The sequence below is a fragment of the Mytilus californianus genome, unplaced genomic scaffold (assembly GCF_021869535.1).
Source record: "Mytilus californianus isolate M0D057914Y unplaced genomic scaffold, xbMytCali1.0.p SCAF_2, whole genome shotgun sequence".
Taxonomy (NCBI): domain Eukaryota; kingdom Metazoa; phylum Mollusca; class Bivalvia; order Mytilida; family Mytilidae; genus Mytilus; species Mytilus californianus.
Window position 1 is genome coordinate 85,448,319 of NW_026262668.1, and position 18,978 is coordinate 85,467,296.

The 18,978-nt window shown below is 33.1% G+C and overlaps 1 protein-coding gene across 3 annotated transcripts in view; it reads left to right on the plus strand.

The window, feature by feature from the left end:
- Positions 1-17,436, plus strand: part of LOC127730342 (low-density lipoprotein receptor-related protein 6-like) — an 80,367-nt gene extending 62,931 nt beyond the window's left edge. For all 3 annotated transcript variants that reach the window (XM_052238714.1, XM_052238712.1, XM_052238711.1), the window contains exons 4-8: positions 305-526; positions 2,386-2,501; positions 10,675-10,950; positions 12,043-12,075; positions 17,331-17,436. In XM_052238714.1, the coding sequence (XP_052094674.1) occupies positions 305-526; positions 2,386-2,501; positions 10,675-10,950; positions 12,043-12,075; positions 17,331-17,404 (721 nt within the window). In that variant the 3' untranslated portion in view covers positions 17,405-17,436. The remainder of the gene's footprint in view (positions 1-304; positions 527-2,385; positions 2,502-10,674; positions 10,951-12,042; positions 12,076-17,330) is intronic.
- The last annotated feature ends 1,542 nt before the right edge of the window (positions 17,437-18,978 follow it).

Below are 18,978 nucleotides of genomic sequence, written 5' to 3' on the forward strand. Positions count from 1 at the left end.
GAACTGTAACTTCTAAGTTATATAACTTGTGTCCGATTCTTTTGTTGTGTATTTTTTCGACAATCAAATAAAAACTTATGTAACTGCATGTAGTTTTAATTTTTGAAATGCCAAAAAAAAAAAAAAAAAAAAAAAAAAAAAATTAAAAATAAAAATAAAAAAAAAAAAATAAAAATAAATAAATAAATATGACTCTTTTTGAATTACTTATTATGCAATCATTTACAAACAGTTTAGTTTGTTACGATAAAATATACATTAGTCGTTTTTTGATGTTGTTTGTATTTTTTTTTTTTTTTTTAAGGAAATCGTGTCCATTAGGTAATGAAAACTCTGTCATAGAAATTATAATTCAAAACTCAAGACCCATGGGAATAGCCGTAGACTCACTGAACGATCATCTTTATTGGGCAGACCAAGATGGAGCGGCTATAAAGAGGTCTAATTTAAATGGTTCCAACATTGAAGTTATTTTAGACAAATCATTGCAAACTCCAGTTGCAATTACTATAGACACCTCAAACAGGTAAATAATGAGAATTTTACGATATCTAGTTAAAACAAGGTGAAAATTTTAGAGAAAAATGTCAGTCTGAACGTGTAATGGTACTGTTCATGCTTTATGCGTCCAATAAACACACTTAAACAAGCCAGTACATGAAAACATGCAAAAACATTGGAAACATGCATTGTAGCAGGTACAGTTTATAGTTGATAAATATAGATACTGCCACTGTATAGAATGTGATACGATATTTATCAACTCGAGACAGTTTATTTTCGAATTTAAAACGCGAGGCTCTCCGAGTTTTTATATATTTAAAATTTAACTGCCGAGAGTGGATGTATATCGTATTGCACAATATTTGGTGGTGGAATCTGTTTCTCTAATGATTTTAAACGAAATTCAGACAAATTCAATCCTTTCTTTAGAATGATCTGCAAAAAGATGTGTTCTTTTTATGTGACGTCATCAGGCATGGTCGCCTTTTTTCATGACGTCACAATAGGAAATTCAGAGGAAAGCAAGAAAATTTGACGTCATCATCGAATTTTGACCAATGAAGAACTGAGATCAAACGAACCACACGTTGATTAAATAAAAACAATCAACAGGTCAGGAAAAGGATAAATTGTGTAAGAATTAGGGTTTTACTATTGATAGCCAGTACTTCGGTACTGCCACGATTAAAATGATATGTCTGTTTATAAAACATGCAATTGTACCAAAACTAAGGTTGAAACTCTCTAAGACAAAGTTGAACTTATACTACTTTGGCTGCACAATTAAAGCAGATCTGGTTTATATGCTCAAAATACATTGTGTATTTGACTTTCCAAAACAGTGGTCTCGAGCAAACTCGTTGAATGCATTCGAGTTCAATTTGTAACACGGTTCTGACACAATGAAATCGGTTTCAAACCTGTTTCTCATGTTGAAGAATTGTGATTTAGTAAATAGAATTTTTATCTATACTTTCATAAGTATGAATAAGTCAAGATGAGATGTTATTTCAAGGAATAAAAACATCGACAGAATCATATTCTTAAATCAAACCAAGCAAATTAAAATGAATCCTGGCTTAGTATAAATTATAGATATGCATACGATTGGTTTGAAATAGTACTCGACCATCGCCCTTTTGTCATGCTAAAAGGCTCAAAGAAGACTATGCTATATATATCTGTTCAGAACAAAACCTCTATGACGTTACAAGTTGAAAAGATTCTACATATAAAGAATGCAAGTTACTGAGAGCAAGCTATACGTGTGCGTACGGAAACAGATAATATTATTAGGTTAATATAGACAATTGTGATAGGTAAAGATATATGACAGGGGTGGGTAGGTTTGGAAAATGCTCACAGTATACCCGTTCATGCATATCAAAATTATCAGACGACTACTTATGGGAGTTATTGCCCTTTAAAAATGATTTGTGACAAATTTTAACGTTTTGTCTAATGAACTTGTACTTTGAAAATAATATTGTAGATCGACCGAAACTGTTAACAGAAAAAATAATCAACAAATATACAAGATCTACAAAACTGCAGATAAGACTGAAACTACCAATTTATCTCTTTTAAGAGTTATGTCCTTAAATTACAAATTTGTTTTACAAATTTAAGCTTATTTTTCAATAGTCTTGTTAACAATAATAAAAACGGAAACAGAGATTGTAAACAACAATACAAACTTTCAGAAACTTGACATAGGAGGGATGTTTATGAGGCAAAAATCTCATCAAAACCTAGTAAAATAACTAGACTAAGTATTGTTTAGGATAATAGAGTGTTTTTCATCGTTCATGTTAATCAAAATGTCCTTCCCCCACATTTATCCTATAATAGTAATTCATATCAATGTATTATCTTTTACAGCTGGTTGTACTTCAGTGATCACGGCAAACAGACCATCGAGAGATGTAAATTTGATGGAAGTAGCAGACGGACATTAATAAGTGATGACGTTCAGACTCCATATGGTTTAGCTTTAGGTAAAGAATTGAAGGTTCTTCATCAATCTGTACAATGTCTAAATAAGCAATTAATTTTACGTTTCACTAAGGCTAAAACGTTTTAGAAATGCGAAGCTGATCTTTGCATTTGTGCCATTTTTTTATTAGCTGAAATTCTTTTTACTAATATAATATTTTGGGACCAATATAATATTCTGATCCAATTTACAGTAAAAACACGCGAACAAGGAGAGTTTATATAATTATTGTTATGATTATAATTTGTATAATTTTCGTGTGTCATCTGCCTCCTGTTCATCACAAGAGAGTGGACGTTGGATTTATACTTATAACAGGATAGGCAGATGAGTATAACTTTTTTTCGATAAAGCACAAACACAATAGCACTACATATAGATATAAGAAGATGTGGTATGAGTGCCAATGAGACAACTCTCCATACAAGTCAAAATTTATAAAAGTAAACTATTATAGGTCACAGTACGTGCATTACTTATCATTAGTTAATTCGATCTGGCAGGGTATGACTTTTTTGTACATTCGCATTTTTGTTAACATACGTTCGTCTCTATCGTACCTCTGATACTTTTCCGAGCAATTTCTATGTTCTCCTACTTTCTAACATTGTATCGAGATTAGCGCTTGTTATCAAGGAACATACTATTATCTTTAACTGAAAACCTTTACAGCAGGGATATAGATATCATATATTTGTAAGCTTTTACTAAATGATATAACTAATAGTGAGACTTTTCTGGATTTAAATTCATCAGGAACGCCGAATATTTGAAAGCCAAAGATGTATGTATTAACAGAAAAAATTGATGAGCTATATGACAAAAATTACCTAGAATAATAGCCATATCCTCTTTTATAACCACTGGGTCGATGTCGCTGCTGGTGGACATTTTGTCCCCGAGGACATCATCCGCCCAGTAGCAAAATTGCATGAATTTACTGTCCCTCTGGTATCTTTCGTCCCTCTTTTATAACCACTGGGTCGATGTCTCTGCTGGTGGACATTTTGTCCCCGAGGACATCATCCGCCCAGTAGCAAAATTGCATGAATTTACTGTCCCTCTGGTATCTTTCGTCCCTCTTTTATAACCACTGGGTCGATGTCTCTGCTGGTGGACATTTTGTCTCCGAGGACATCATCCACCCAGTAGCAAAATTGCATGAATTTACTGTCCCTCTGGTATCTTTCGTCCCTCTTTTATAATCACTGGGTCGATGTCTCTGCTGGTGGACATTTTGTCCCTGAGGACATTATCCGCCCAGTAGCAAAATTGCATGAATTTACGAAGATCTAACAGGATACTGGCTCGGACGTCGCCCAGTATAAAAAGGTCCGAAACAGACGTCACCATGGACAAGGTGTCGTCTGATAAGGCAGGTGTCCCCTCATCACCAGACATGACAAATATCCCAAACATGACTCATTCAGATCATCATACTAGTGACAAAAGCAATAGTACACATACACAGCCATCTTCAGTTCTCCTTAAAGACAGTTTGGATTTTGATGACTCTGAACAACACTGTCTCATTTCGAAATGTGGAACAAATGGCTGCAAAACTTGTGAAATTTTAATAACAGATGCTCAATTCACTAGCAATTTAACTAAAAAGTCTTATTTTACTAGAAGTTACGATGATCTGAATTGTAAATCTATAAATGTGGTCTTCGGATTAGAGTGTAACCTTTGCGGATTGGTTTACGTCGGTGAAACGAAAGGAAGGCTAAACAAACGTATGTGCGGCCATAGATCAGATATCAACCTCAATGCAAACAACATTCTGTACCAGCATTTTAATCAGCCTGATCATTCCATCGTTTCTATGACAGTTCGTATTATCGAAAAAATATACCACAACACTAACAATCCTCAACTTGCAACGCCTCTCCGTAGACAAAAAGAGGACTACTGGATTCGACAATTGGGAACTGCGACACCATATGGTTGCAATGACAAAATTGATGGTATAGGTATTCTATCTAGTCCTTCCTGTAGCTCGGTGAATGTGATGAATATTTTCAACTCTACTCCTCGACGTAGACGCAGTCATGGTCATCGTCATTATACATCACCTACTTTCCATGATGTCTCTATTAATGACTTGCTGCCATTTATACAAAAGCCGTTAGGTATTCATCACATTCGAACGAAACTTTATTCATTACCCCTTTCAAAACTTCATTCTCTGTTCAATTTATGTTTGGAAACCACTGTTACAAACCCTCATTCAAACCAATACAAACTTACAGCTATCATTTCGGATATTGCAAGTCACAGACTTTTCCAACCAGTTCGCATTGGAAAAGATCAAAAAGAGAAAAGATCTTTTCTTAAACTTTCCTTTGCCAACAAAGGTCTCGATGGCGTCAACTTAGGCAATATCCTTCATCATAAATTAGTCCAGTCGAAAATACCTCCTTATTTTAAAGATCAGTCTGTACTAGTAATTTCTTATACCTATACCAAACCAATTGCAACTAAAATTTTCAATTACAAACACGTTTTGCAGGATCTCAACATTGACGACTTGAAGTCTTAACCTCCTGATTGCACCTGTGCTAGTTCCCAATTCACATATAATCCGGCTGGCCACGTTATTACCGGAGACATCATCATTGGCAATAACACTTCCCTGCGAAATTTGTTATCCAAAGGTCCGAAATATCGTGAGCCTAAATCCATCAATTGGAAATGCAACTTCAAAATACTGATGGATTCAGTCGAGGATTATGCCAGGCAATGGGCTAAACGCGAGAAAGAAGACGTAGATACTCTTTCCGAATGGATCAAGGCTGTGAGGTCGTTGATACAAATCCGAATTAAGAAACTAAATGGGTCTATCAATACCCACGCTACGTCAATTTTTAAAGACCAAAAATGTTGCAAAGCACTTGTCCTACCTCCATGACAAATATGTTGTTGTCCCCGCAGATAAAGCCCCAAACAACATCGTTTTTGTGTGTAAATATCATTATATAAACTGCTTGATAAATGAATTAGGTATTGACAATTCATTTGGAAACCCAACATATATCCTCACGACACTTACCAAAGAGGAAATCCTTGATAATCATAAGTCTGTTCTATGTTCCTTTGGAATTTCAACCAAAGATGAAGAACTGGATCTTCCATCACTGTATTGGATACCTAAACTACATAAGTGTCTTTACAAACAACGGTATATTGCTGGGTCTTCCAAGTGCTCCACGAAACCTCTTTCTAAATTATTAACATCTACTTTATCAGAAATCAAAGCCGGGCTCCAAAGTTATTGTGAAACTGCCTATTTTAGAGGTGGCGTGAATCAGATGTGGATACTAAACAAGAGGCTCTCAAGAGCTGAATCGCTCACCTGTATTTCAGAGGAGAAGATTTTTAAATGTTAGCAAACTTGATGAACAAATTGTGTAAAATTGTCTTTAAAGGGCAATAACTCCTTAAGGGGTCAATTGACAATTTGGTCATATTAACTTTTTTGTAGATCTTACTTTGCTGAACATTATTGCTGCTTACAGTTTATATATATCTATAATAATATTCAAATAATAACAAAAAACGGCAAAATTTTGTTAAAACTACCAATTCGGTGGCAGCAACCCAACAATGGATTGTTCGATTCGTCTGAAATTTTCAGAGCTGATAGATCTTGACCAATTGAACAATTTTACCCCCATGTCAGATTTGCTCTAAAAGCTTTAGGTTTTGAGATATAAGCCAAAAACTGCAGATGCGCATATCGACAATAAATGTATCTTCAGTGATGCTCAAGGCCAAAATATTTGATAATCCAAAACTAGTTATCAGTTGGTGCCTAATGTATTATCTGGATGTTTATATATATATATATATATATATATATATATATAAAATAAGGAGATGTGGTATGCTTGCCAATTAGAGAACTATCAACCAAACACCAAAGGACGCAGATGTTATCAATTATAGGTCACCGTACGGTACGGTCTTCAACACACTAGGATAGACCTCATACCGTATAGAAAGGCTAGCTATAAAAGTCTACAGTATGACAAAATGTGAAACAATTTAAATGAGAAAACTAACGGCCTGATTTATGCTAAAACAATAAACGAAAAACAACTATGGCAGACAACAACTTAGTCTACTTCTTGACTTGAGACAGTCACATTTGTGAGCACCTCCCTAACCTGGAAAAGTGATGAAAGAGCACAACATAGGAACACACTGTAAACAAGTGTGAGCTTTTTAAAAAGCTGTGGACTGCTGCGCTCTATCCATATTTAAGGTAATACGTGTGCATGTGGTTGTTGATTTAGTATTGAAAATGTGGTATTTTTAGATATTGATTGATATAAAATGGATGTCTTAGACTTGGAATATCAATTTTTGTATAGTCATTAAGATGAACTTTTCTAAAATTTTAAAATGATTGTTCAGTGTTGTACGTTATACACCCATGCTTTTAAAAAATAATCGATTTACTTGTTGAAATTTAAAACATTTACAAAACACGACTCTCGAGGTGTGCCTCTCTGGAGGTATGCCCAGATTGGCAGAAGTTATAAAATACAGATAATGCATTTTTGTAAACATTGTATAGGAAGTTTAAAATTGTTTAGCTAAACAAATCGTGCATATTATAGATCAACAAAGCAAGTAAACAGGTGTTAAAAAATTGATATTTCAATATTGAATTTCAGTATGCAATATTTGCATAATAAAACGAACATGAATTAATAACACTTGATCGGAATTGAAATACACATAGTAAATTTTCAGGCATTTGATGTCTTATCCTAAGACGAGAAAAGTCTGTAATTCTTTATCTCATTTAAGCCAATAGCTGTTGCTGTATCTCAGCCGAATTATAAAGCGACCAATCAGAATCTTTATGTGATAAGTAACTATTTCAAGATGGCGTGTATATCGACTGAAACTAATAGCTCCGCACCGTGATGCGAAGCAAAAATCAGTTTGAAAGGTCTTCACTCATCGGCCCGAAGAACAAAAACAACTAAAAAAAATATTAAATACCAATCTAAGTTTACTCGCAGTTACTGAAAGCTAGTTCATAACCTTTTACAACGAATAAAATATGTTGCGCCCGACTGAAATATCAATTAATTCACTTCCAACGGATTAAGTGTTAAAACATGAGCTTGTGCAATGTTAAAATATAATTAATAAGTCCAGCAGGATCAATAATCATAATTGTTCACAACTGTATAGCAATACATATTTCGATTTGTTTAAATAAAATCGATGTTAGCACCGATAACGACAATATTCAAAGATCTTTCTAATGCGTTAAATGCTAACCTTGAAGCATAAATTTATTCTAATGTATAGAGTAAAGTAAAATCACAAAAATACTGAACTCCGTGGAAAATTCAAAACGGAAAGTCCCTAATCAAATGGCAAAATTAAATAATAAAACACATCAAACGAATGGAGCTAATGTATCTAAATTTACGGGCTTTATATAAATAACATCAACGTAAAATAAAGTGCATACATTTGATGCTACAACTTGCTTTAAAGTCAATATATATTTACAAGTGTAGAAAATGAATTAACTTTAAAACGAAAATATCACCGATTTAACGTTGAGTGTTATTAAAATTTAAAATCAAATGAAATCTATACGCATCTTAACGGATTTGGTCATAAACTATGATTCATAACAATACAGAAACACGTCTATTATTAAAGGTGTGCAATGGATGTTCATTAAACCTGGCAATAAACTGTAAAGGAGAAGATTTACAGTTTTAATCATTTCATCACAGTTCCAGCAAGAATATCTTGCTTATTACATGAGCAGATTTCATTATTTAGGTTAGGTTAAGAGTTTTTGTCCCCTGCGCGACGCGCTGCGTGGGACACGCTGCGTGGGACATAGAAATACTGGGTGTCCGTGCGTCTGGGCTTGTAAAGCGCTCACGTGTATAATTCATGTCAGATATTTATGAAATTTTTATCAAAGGTTAATATCAGCAATGTCCGCACACTTTCGAAAATCAGTGCCGACTAACGATTTTTAAAAGAGTAATGCCCCTTGTAAATATTACTTTTATGAAAAATTGCATTTTAAGTGTTCTAAACATTACATTTCTTGTAGGATTGTTTTCAAATTTAAATCAAAGGTTTACATCAACAATGTGTGGTAAGAGTTCGAAAATCAGCGCTAATGAATTATTTTCATGTTCTTTAGAAATGTAAATTCTATAGAACATTGGATTCTAGTTATAGCGCTCATCTAGTATGCAATTCTTGCCTGATATTTATGAAATTGATACCGAAGGTTTATATTAGCAACATCAGTAACGATAAACTATTTTTAAAAGAGTAATACCCTTGGAAATATTAAATTTATAGAAAACTGCATTGTAAATATAAGCGCTGACAAGCCTACATTTCTTGCAGGATTTTTATGAAATTTATATCAAAGTTTTATATCAACAATTGTAAGAGTTTGAAGATAAGGGCAAATCAATTATTCTTATAGGAGTTATGTCTCTTTATTTAAATTACTGCCCTTGGACATATAAAATATGCCTAACGCGGAGGACATTGGAACTCTGTTCTTTTATTTTATTTTGAGAATTTGGGGTTAATGCATGGTTGATCTTAGATAATTGGTATAAAGTTACTCTTTTGTCAATTTTGGCTGATTTAGAGGTTGAAATATTGTATCGACAACTGTCTAATGTTAAAGATTGTATGCTGACCTCTAGTTGTTGTTTGGATATTTGTGTCGTTTTATTGATGTCGCAATGACGTGTAACACATAAAGACAACAGAAGTATACCGCTGTTCAATAGTCATAAATCGATTAAGCGAAAACAAATCCGTGTCACAAACCAAAACCGAGGGAAACACATCAAATAGAAGAGGAAAACAACGGAACAACAGAAACACTGAACTGCTACAAAACAACAGAAACACTGAACTGCTACAAAACCAAACACCAACAGACATAGAAACGGACTACTTGATAACAACTGCCATATTCCTGACTTGCTACAGGACATTTTAAAAACTACTGCTAAATGAGAACATTACGTGACAGGAATACAGTACAAATAAACGCAAGAACACTCAGGACAGAGAAATACATAAATACATAATATAATAGTACATTACAACATATAAACCACAGAATAACAACGTACACCTCCCATTAGTTTACAACACTTGTCTTATTATTCCCAGCTATGTTTTACCATGCCTCGACGAAGTCGAAAAATAGTAATTTAGGCGTGCAGTTTCCGGCGGCGGCGGTGCTGTCAGCAATGTTTTAGTTTGTGGTTAAGGAACTACTAGTGATAGATCAATGGTATTTGGTATGCAGTTGTATAGTAAAATACCTCCTTACCTTCAAGATCAGTCTATATCATCTCTTATACCTATAACAAAACAATGTGACTAAAATGTTTAATTACAAACACGTGTTGCAAGCTCTCAATATTGACATACATCATTGTCTATAACACTTCTCTGCGAAATGTGTTATCAAAAGGCCCGAAATATCTAGAGCATAACATATATTTTTTCCTTTACTGAAGCAATAACACAGCTATCTGTATATCAGGCGATCTTCAATAAAATGTTCTTTTATATGAAAAAATGTTTCAAGTTCAATATTTCACACTCGGTCAAGTTTCAGGGTTATAAAATTTACATGAATAGTGGTTTACGAATTAAGTGATGTATTAGAATTAGAAAGATAAAAGTCAACTATCAATCCGAATGCCTTTTCACTAGATATAGCTTATCAACGTATTTTATATGAATAACACGACGGGTGTCAGACGTGTAGCAGGATCTGCTAAGTTGTTAACCCTTCCACAGCACATGATATCACCACGGGTTTATGTTTTGGTGGGGTTCGTTTTGCTCAGTCTTTAGTTTTCTATGATGTGTTTGTCTTTTCGTGGTTTTTCGAATTTTTGCCATGGCATTGTCAGTTTGTTTTCGACTTATGAGTTTGAATACCCTTTGGTATATTTCGCCCCTTTTAAAGTGACTGCTTTGATATTTATTAAGCGACAAGATGAATATGTGTTTGCATTATATATTCACCACTTGAAATCATCTTATTGGATCAAAATGGATACTGTTCCGATACAATTTACACAAGCTCTTTCAGAAATGTATTAATTAAAAGACATATTTATGTTTACATACAGATTTGAACTCAAAAAGATTATATTGGACCGATTCTGCATTGTATCACATCAAATCTTCTAATTTGGACGGCACTGATGTTAAACTAGTTTCTATAGATGTATCATCATTGGTAGACAAAATAGAAATTGTTGTTATGGGAATCGACTTATATGGATCTTACATGTATGTTAGTAATCTTGGAACTGGAATATACAGGATACAGAAAAACAAAGAGAATGCCGTGCCAAAAAGAATATCTGGGACTCATCATTCAGTTTACGGTGTAAAGATAACAAGTAAGCAATCATCGAAAAAAAATATCTGTACCGTTTTCTTGGTTAACATTATACACAACATACATAGGGAATCATGTTTATTTAACTCATAAAAGAAATAAATGTACCAATTTTGACTATCGGTGCGTATCCGACAACAAGTGATCCTATAACAACATATTTATCGATAGGGTATCTAATATTCATACTTTCAGACCATCCGTATAAAATTTCTTCTCAACTTCCTGACCTGACGTGTTCCAAATTTTAAAACTCATTCAAGCCAATAAAATCGTAGCCACACCAATAAGCAACCAATCAGAACCAACTTTTGCTTAGTAATAATTTCAAGGTGGCGCATATATTAACTGAAACTGATAGCGTAGCACCGTTAATCAAATATATACTATGTATAAACTTATTTTATTGTTCAAAAGAATAAATGTATCAGACAAAAGTTTTGTAATGTCTTCTATAAAAACTGTTTCAACAAGGATTGGTTTACGTTACTTCTAAATATGATTTTATTTATTCGCATGGCGGTCGATACATCATCCATAGCAGTATAGACGTTTCCCTGTCGATGCACCTGGTTTTGTTTGATATCTTGATTTGTCCCTTTTTAATCGATTTACGAGATTTTAATATCAGTAAACGTACGACACACAAAACACAAACATGCAACTAGATGTCAACATAGAGTACGAAACGTCATAGTTTTGGCCGAAAATGGTCCGTTATGACCCTACTTCTTTAAAAGATATTATCCGACAGAAAACCTGCAACTTGCATGAAATCCCCCAAATAAAAAAAAAGATCATTAAAGGAAAGAAAGAAAGAAAATCAACTTCTAAATAATCATAGATACCAGGATTTTGTACGACAGACGCGGGTTTCGTCTTCAAAAGACTAATCAGTGACAATCGAATCAAAAAAGGTAAAAAGGCCAAATAAAGTACGAAGTTAGAGATCGTTGAGGACCCAAATTTCTGACAGGTTTAATTTGCAAAATGCAGCTAAGGTAATCTATTCCTGACTTATGTCTGAAATACTGAAAAGTTCAGACATATGCTTGCACATTGTACTTACAATGTTTCATGATTTATATTGTAGAAAGCCACACAAGTGATGCAACAACGGTGAAAGGTAAGGTTGAATATTTATTCCAAAAACAATAATATATAATTTAAAAAAAATGTTTATCCATTTAATAACTGGCAAGAGTCAGAAACAATGCCTCCAATGTATCTGTAACTCTCCCCCCCCCTCCAATGACAAAAATAAAGAAAAAAACATCAATTACTTATTCCGGAATTACCATTAATCCTAGATCTTCTTGATGTACAATTCCAATATTTTCTAAAGAAACAGAACAAAAATTTACATAAAAAATTGGACCGACATATAATTAGTTGACCTTAATTGATAACATATATTACCGACATTTTAACACATTAACTGGACAAACCTCCATGGCTAGACGCTTTCATGAAAACAGCGGGATAAAAGAAATGGGATGATAAATAAAATATAAGTTTAACATGTAACATATAAATCATTACTTGATATACTGTATTTGATTGTTCAAAAAGCAATTGTTTATCTCAATGCAACTTTTTTGTTTAAGGTACATTCTATATATTAGTAGTATTGAAATATTTACCATGGTTTTACTGCCGGATGTAATAAGTCTTGGTACATGTAACTGTATTACTTTAGTCAAGTCAATCCTTTTGTGAGATAAAATATTTTCCTGAAATATTTTTATAATGAATATTTGATAATTATTCCCCATTTACATAATAATAATTCGTTGAATAGCTGTGCATTTGTTCCAATTAAAAAAAAACTACATATCCAAAATATCAAATACTTCACTAAATCATATTATAAGACCGACCCTAAATTATTTTGCTTTGTTGAAAAATGTTTCTAAATATTTTATTTATCCAAGTTCAGGTAGCAATACAATGTTAGGAAAACAATTAAAATTGACACTCTTAATTTTTAACCAACCTCTTTTACGTTCTCATTAATGTGCATAGTGTATGTAAAAGGTAAAATCAACAAAAATACTGAACTCCGAGGAAAATTCAAAAACGAAAGTCCCTAATCAAATGGCAAAATCAAAAGCTCAAACACATCAAACGAATGGATAACAACTGTCATATTCTGACTTGGTACAGGCATTTTCTTATGTAGAAAATGGTGGATTGAACCTGGTTTTATAGCTAGCTAAACCTTTCACTTGTATGACAGTCGCATCAAATTCCATTATATTGACAACGATGCGTGAACAAAACAAACAGACACAATAGGTAAAAATGTCAAAAATAGTGGTACAACAGTCAACATTGTGTTATCATCTTAATCATATAAAAACAAACAAATGTAACAAAGAAGCACAAAAAGGCATACATCAAATTTAACATTTTTTTTATTATACGATTTTATTTATCTATGTAAAATCCAACCATAAAGGATGGAAGGTTTTAAGTACCGGCATAGAATCGCGCGTTTGACATTACACAGGTAGATATATAAAAAATGTTTTAAACAACATCTTCCATATATTGGATTTCCAATAGGTGAAGTAGTGCATTATTAATCTTTTTGGCGTAACTATGGTAACAATCCCCCTATATTTGCTCCAAATTTTGTATTTCAAAATATCAAACAATAATCTCACATGTTTTTCACCTCTTGTTTTCGCATTGGAAAGTTCGTGCGAAATAAAGTGTTAATAAACATTGTTTGGAGACGAAAGTACAGACTGTCAAACAGAACATAGCCCTTAAAACATACCTAAAACAATCTTGATGTTGTGTATAAACCAATTTTGAAGGCATTTTATTATTATTCAGCTGTCTAAAACTTCATTTTATTGCACAACAACTTTCATCACTGAAAACTTCACCTAGAGCGAGTGCGAAACCACACTCCTAACTGTGTATTGCTGCTTGAGAGAAAACGGATACAGTACATTTCTTAGGATAAGGGTGGAACAGGCATGAACGTCGACGATTACAACCTTCCTTTCTAATAAAGTACACTAGAATTTATTCCTAAAACAATTCTTACTGATAAAAAATCAACTGAAACATGAATAAAAGGTGAATTGGGGTTAACGTCAGTACGAAATCACCCCAATGACTAAAAAAAAATGTACAGAAAGCAACATATATTCTGTAACAATACACAAATATCCATACATCAATCAAGCTTTAATTGTATAAAGCAATTGTCAAGTTCCTTTAAAGGGACATTAGCTGTCAAATTCATTTTCACCGATTTGACTCAAATTCTCATATTTAGTTTATCATAACATACTAGAACATATATATCCAAATTACAAAATGTCCAAAAGAAATAGTTAATAAAAGATTGACTCGATATAATGTACCAGTATTTCACGTGTATTCAAGTCTTGTTTCACTTTTCAATGTTGAAATTCTTTTTTTTTTTAAATAACTAATTTAAGCTGTTGTCACACCTAACGGGATAGCTCGGACGGACGCCGAACGGATGAAAAAGTTTTCTGTTGTGTACTGACCAAATAAAACGGACGCGTAACGAATGCCTAACGGACACACACATGATATGCAACGTACGAGAAACGTAATCGTACCGGACAGAACGGATGTCGAACGTACATCCAACGGACGAGTACCGCATAAAACGGACACCTAACGGAAGCGTACCGGTTCAAACGTATGAACAAGATAAGCGGAAAATTAAAGGCGGCAATAATAATACATGTAAATTACATACACGTGACCTTAAAATAATTAAATATACCAAAACTGCGTCCTCTTTCAGGACTAAGCCATGATCTTGTTCACCATTTCCTTTGTCTTCTCCTTCTTCTCCTTTCGACAGCTAGTAGGTTTATATTTGCAACATTTAAGTTTAGTCTGGCCTGAATAAGAGCTGCTTGATAATGAAGACGTGTCCTTACTCCAAGATCCATCATGAATAATAAACATTCATGACACTCAAGAAATCTGACATACCAATAATTTGCATTTCTGACTCAAAATTTTCAATTGGCATTTATCCGTTTTACATTCGGTTCGTATCCGTTTTATCCGTTATCTTTCCGTGCATGTCCGTTTCACATCCGTTCATCATCCGTTATACGTCCGGTAGAAGTCCGTTGGTGAATTGGTCTACCGGACCTCCAACGGATGTATAACGGACAAGTAACGGATACAAAACGGAAACGGAACGGACGAATACCGGACGTTCAACGGACACTTCATCCGTTGAACGTCCGTTCAAAGTTTGGAACATGCTCACAATTTTCCACCGGACAGAACGGACGTCGACGGATAAAACGGACGCTGAACGGATATAGACGGAGGTTTAACGGATATGAACGGACGTCAAACGGACATGAACAGATTGTAAAAAAAGTTATCCGTTCGGCGTCCGTTCGCGCTTTCCGATAAGGTGTGACCGGGGCTTATAAATGCGCAACCCATCTACAGCTAAAGTTGCAAATCAAGGTAGCATCAATACGGATTTAAATTAATTGAATTGTTGACTTGTAAGCCAATAATACTCCATTTCAGCGGGTTTTAGGCTTATTTTGACAAAATTGAACAAAACAGACTGCGAAAAGCGAAATAGTCTCTCAATTTTCCATGTTGATTTTGCTATTTGATTAGGGACTTTCATTTTTGAATTTTCCTTGGAGTTCGGTATTTTTGTTATTTAACTTTCTAATAGATATTTGACGCTAAAAAAAAATCACATTTTGATTGTACATCTTTATCGAAGCCTTTTTAGAAGTCTTAGATACCAATTCGCCGTATGGTGTCAAAATTTGAATGAACGGGAGCCAGTAAAAAACGACAAAATACATTGCAAACTATATTACTTTAGTCATGCAAAAACAAACAAGAATTCAAAATAATGGGTTGCCGTTTCCGTCTTATTTTGATTTCAAGTATAAGTCATTTCATCTTCAGGTTAGTGAATTTTTGTTTAATTTAAGAAGTATTCTTTTTTTTTGAAAATGTGTATGCACCAATTGTACTGTTGTTTTACATTAAAGGATTAAGCCAATGCAAAACAATGTTATATTGTGTTGTTTTTACAAGTAAAATACAAACATTTTTTACATGTATCTTGTGTAGTTTGTTTGTTTAGGAGAGGATGTATAAACATATAAATATCAAACATTGACGGAATTTGACGCATTACGTTTGCGCGCATTTGGGTTTATTTTTTTTTACGTGTTCGCTAATTCATTTTACAGGTAACACAGGTAAAAATACACCATTCATAATAAATATGACTATAATTATTATTAGTTTTGAACATATTTGTAAATTCAAATTATATATTTTTCATATTGAATTCGAAAAAAATAGAAAGTGATCATAGCTCAAGACATACATATAACTTAATAACGAATATTTTAGAGTAAAAAGTATTCTATTTCCTAATTTTACTAAATAGGGATCGCTTTAGAAAATAATTTAAGTCATTTTGTAAAGTTGCGTCAAGGCACAAACACAGAGTTTCGTTTGTCAGAAATTAATCGGAGAAAAAAGCATTATTCTCCATATCGACAGAACACACAAGTCAGGGGATAATCATTTCATGGCGATGCACCGTATATAATTGCAAAGGTATTTCACCAGATTCTCCATTTCCTCCACCACAGTCAACAGAATCCAGGCGTATTACAAACGGTCAGGAATCAATCCATGCTCACTACAATGAGCAATTTTATTCAGCACATCCATGTATTTTTGTTTTTTGTGTTTCCTTAAAGCAGTGTGCTTCAAATATTCAGCACGTTACGACATGTGATTATATAAAATCAGTACTTTTAAATTTGAGATTCGCTGTGTTTTTACAGTTTTATCTGTATATATCTCCAAGAATAAGTGTTAATGCATAAAAAACGGACTTATCTTGCTTGAAAATCATAATCAAATAAATAAATTAATTAATTAAGTACACTCTACCTGTGTTTACCTGTAAAAGAATGAGCGCAAATGTAATCAAAAGCTTCTCGCAAACGTAATGATTTTTTTCCGGCGGAAATCTACCAAATGGCTCGTATTCTCCTGTATAAAGAGCTTGTTATAGACCTAGAGTGTAATATATCCATGGTTGGGTTATAACTTGATTTTTTTTATAAAAAGGAAGAAGGGATGGGGTAAAAATTGAAAATTGGTATCTTGCATCTCATATGGTTGGGAAGAATATAGTAGGAGATTTTTCTTTATCTTCTGCACTTTTACACTATTCGGGATAGAAAAATCTATGTAATAAAATAAAAATAATATTTTACGCAACATGTCTACATCGAAGTTTTTTAAAAAATCAAAATGTTGTTGGATATTTCATATTTCATACAATAATGTTTTTTTTTGTTATTTCAGGATCTGTTGGACAAATGATTATACTGTTTGCTGGAATGCTATTTGTTGAATTTCAAAACATTAATTCCATATAAAATGAATGTACAAAATTAAAGAATAAACTCTCTTTTTTGTTTATAAGAATGATATAATTTGTGTCTTACAATATAGATCATTCATAGTCTTTTATAAACAACGAAGACAACTGGCGAGTTCAGGTCTTTGAACAAGTAAATACAAATTTAGCAGGAATAGATTTGTGGTGTGTTATGTGGATCGTTATGAGGATAAAAGATAGGGCAAAAGCACACACACATTACAAATCATAACAATTCATTTACCTAATCATTACCGGATACTGAAATTAAACCTTATAACATACAAATTTCTAATTTTGTATCATAAAATGGTCGACAGCATTGACATCAGGATAACAAAAAATAATAATTACATGTCATTTTATTAAAGGTCTGTTGTCACTTTCAAAGTTTTTTTTATACCAAGAAAACCTGGAAAAAGTTTTTAAAGGTTTTTTTTTATAGTGACAACTGTCAAAGAAAACTTTGATCAAAAACTTTGACGGACTATGATTGAATTTTCATCACACATTTCTGCAGTACGGATCATTATATACTGTGAATTCAAAAAGCTTCATGTAGCATTGTCATAAATACTGTAAATTGAACACGATGTAGTGCAGTCCTCATAATAAATCATTGAAAAATTCCAATGACATGTATAGTGAGGTCAATCATGTAAGATTTAACTTCAATATAAAGTGCATTGATAACGGGTAGAACATACCAACGCCAATAGGACAGCAATCCAATGCTTAAATAAGCATTACATACTTTTGGGGGTCATGAAGTTATGTGGATTATAACAATAGACAGGTGTCTATTATATACTAGTATACTAATGTTAAGCTTTAAACCATCCCGAATGAAACAATGTTGGGACGAACGCTAACAGAGATTATCAAAGATCTACCACCAAAGCCCACCATCACCAAACTTCTGCTTAAATCTATATTGTAGTTTCTTGAGATCCAACCCTTTCTTTAATTTCGGTCAGTGGAATAGCAAAGGTACATAAACAAAAAAATACATTTGTAATGACAATATTCTATATAACCACAAATAAAAACAAAACAACTACAATTAATAATGTGTGTAAAAAAATAATCGCAGTCACTGAAAGTCGGGTCAATGCACTGAACCTGCAGATATGAAATTATGCCATTCTACACTTATATCTCGGAAACTGCACTTCAGAGTGTATTATATCACCACCGACAGCTCGGGAAGACACAATCTGGCGTAATACGCAGAATACATTTGTAGAGGATTGTGATGCAAAATAATGAGTAAATAAAAATCAAAATAAAAAAACACTTTAGTGTTATTCATACTATGAATTAGCAAATTGATGTCCAAGGCGTAATGATCAATGACTCAACAGCGACAATACATCTATGATCTTTATTTATGATTATACGTCAAATAAGCTAAAGAGAAATATATAAAGCCTTTTAAGGACAATTCATGAATTTTTTGGTTATATGAATATTATTAATGTAAAAAAGTAGGTGTGACGTGTGTCTTATTCACTCAATTCACCCATATTTTTGAAACCAATTAGTTAACAGGTTCGACTGACATATTGATGA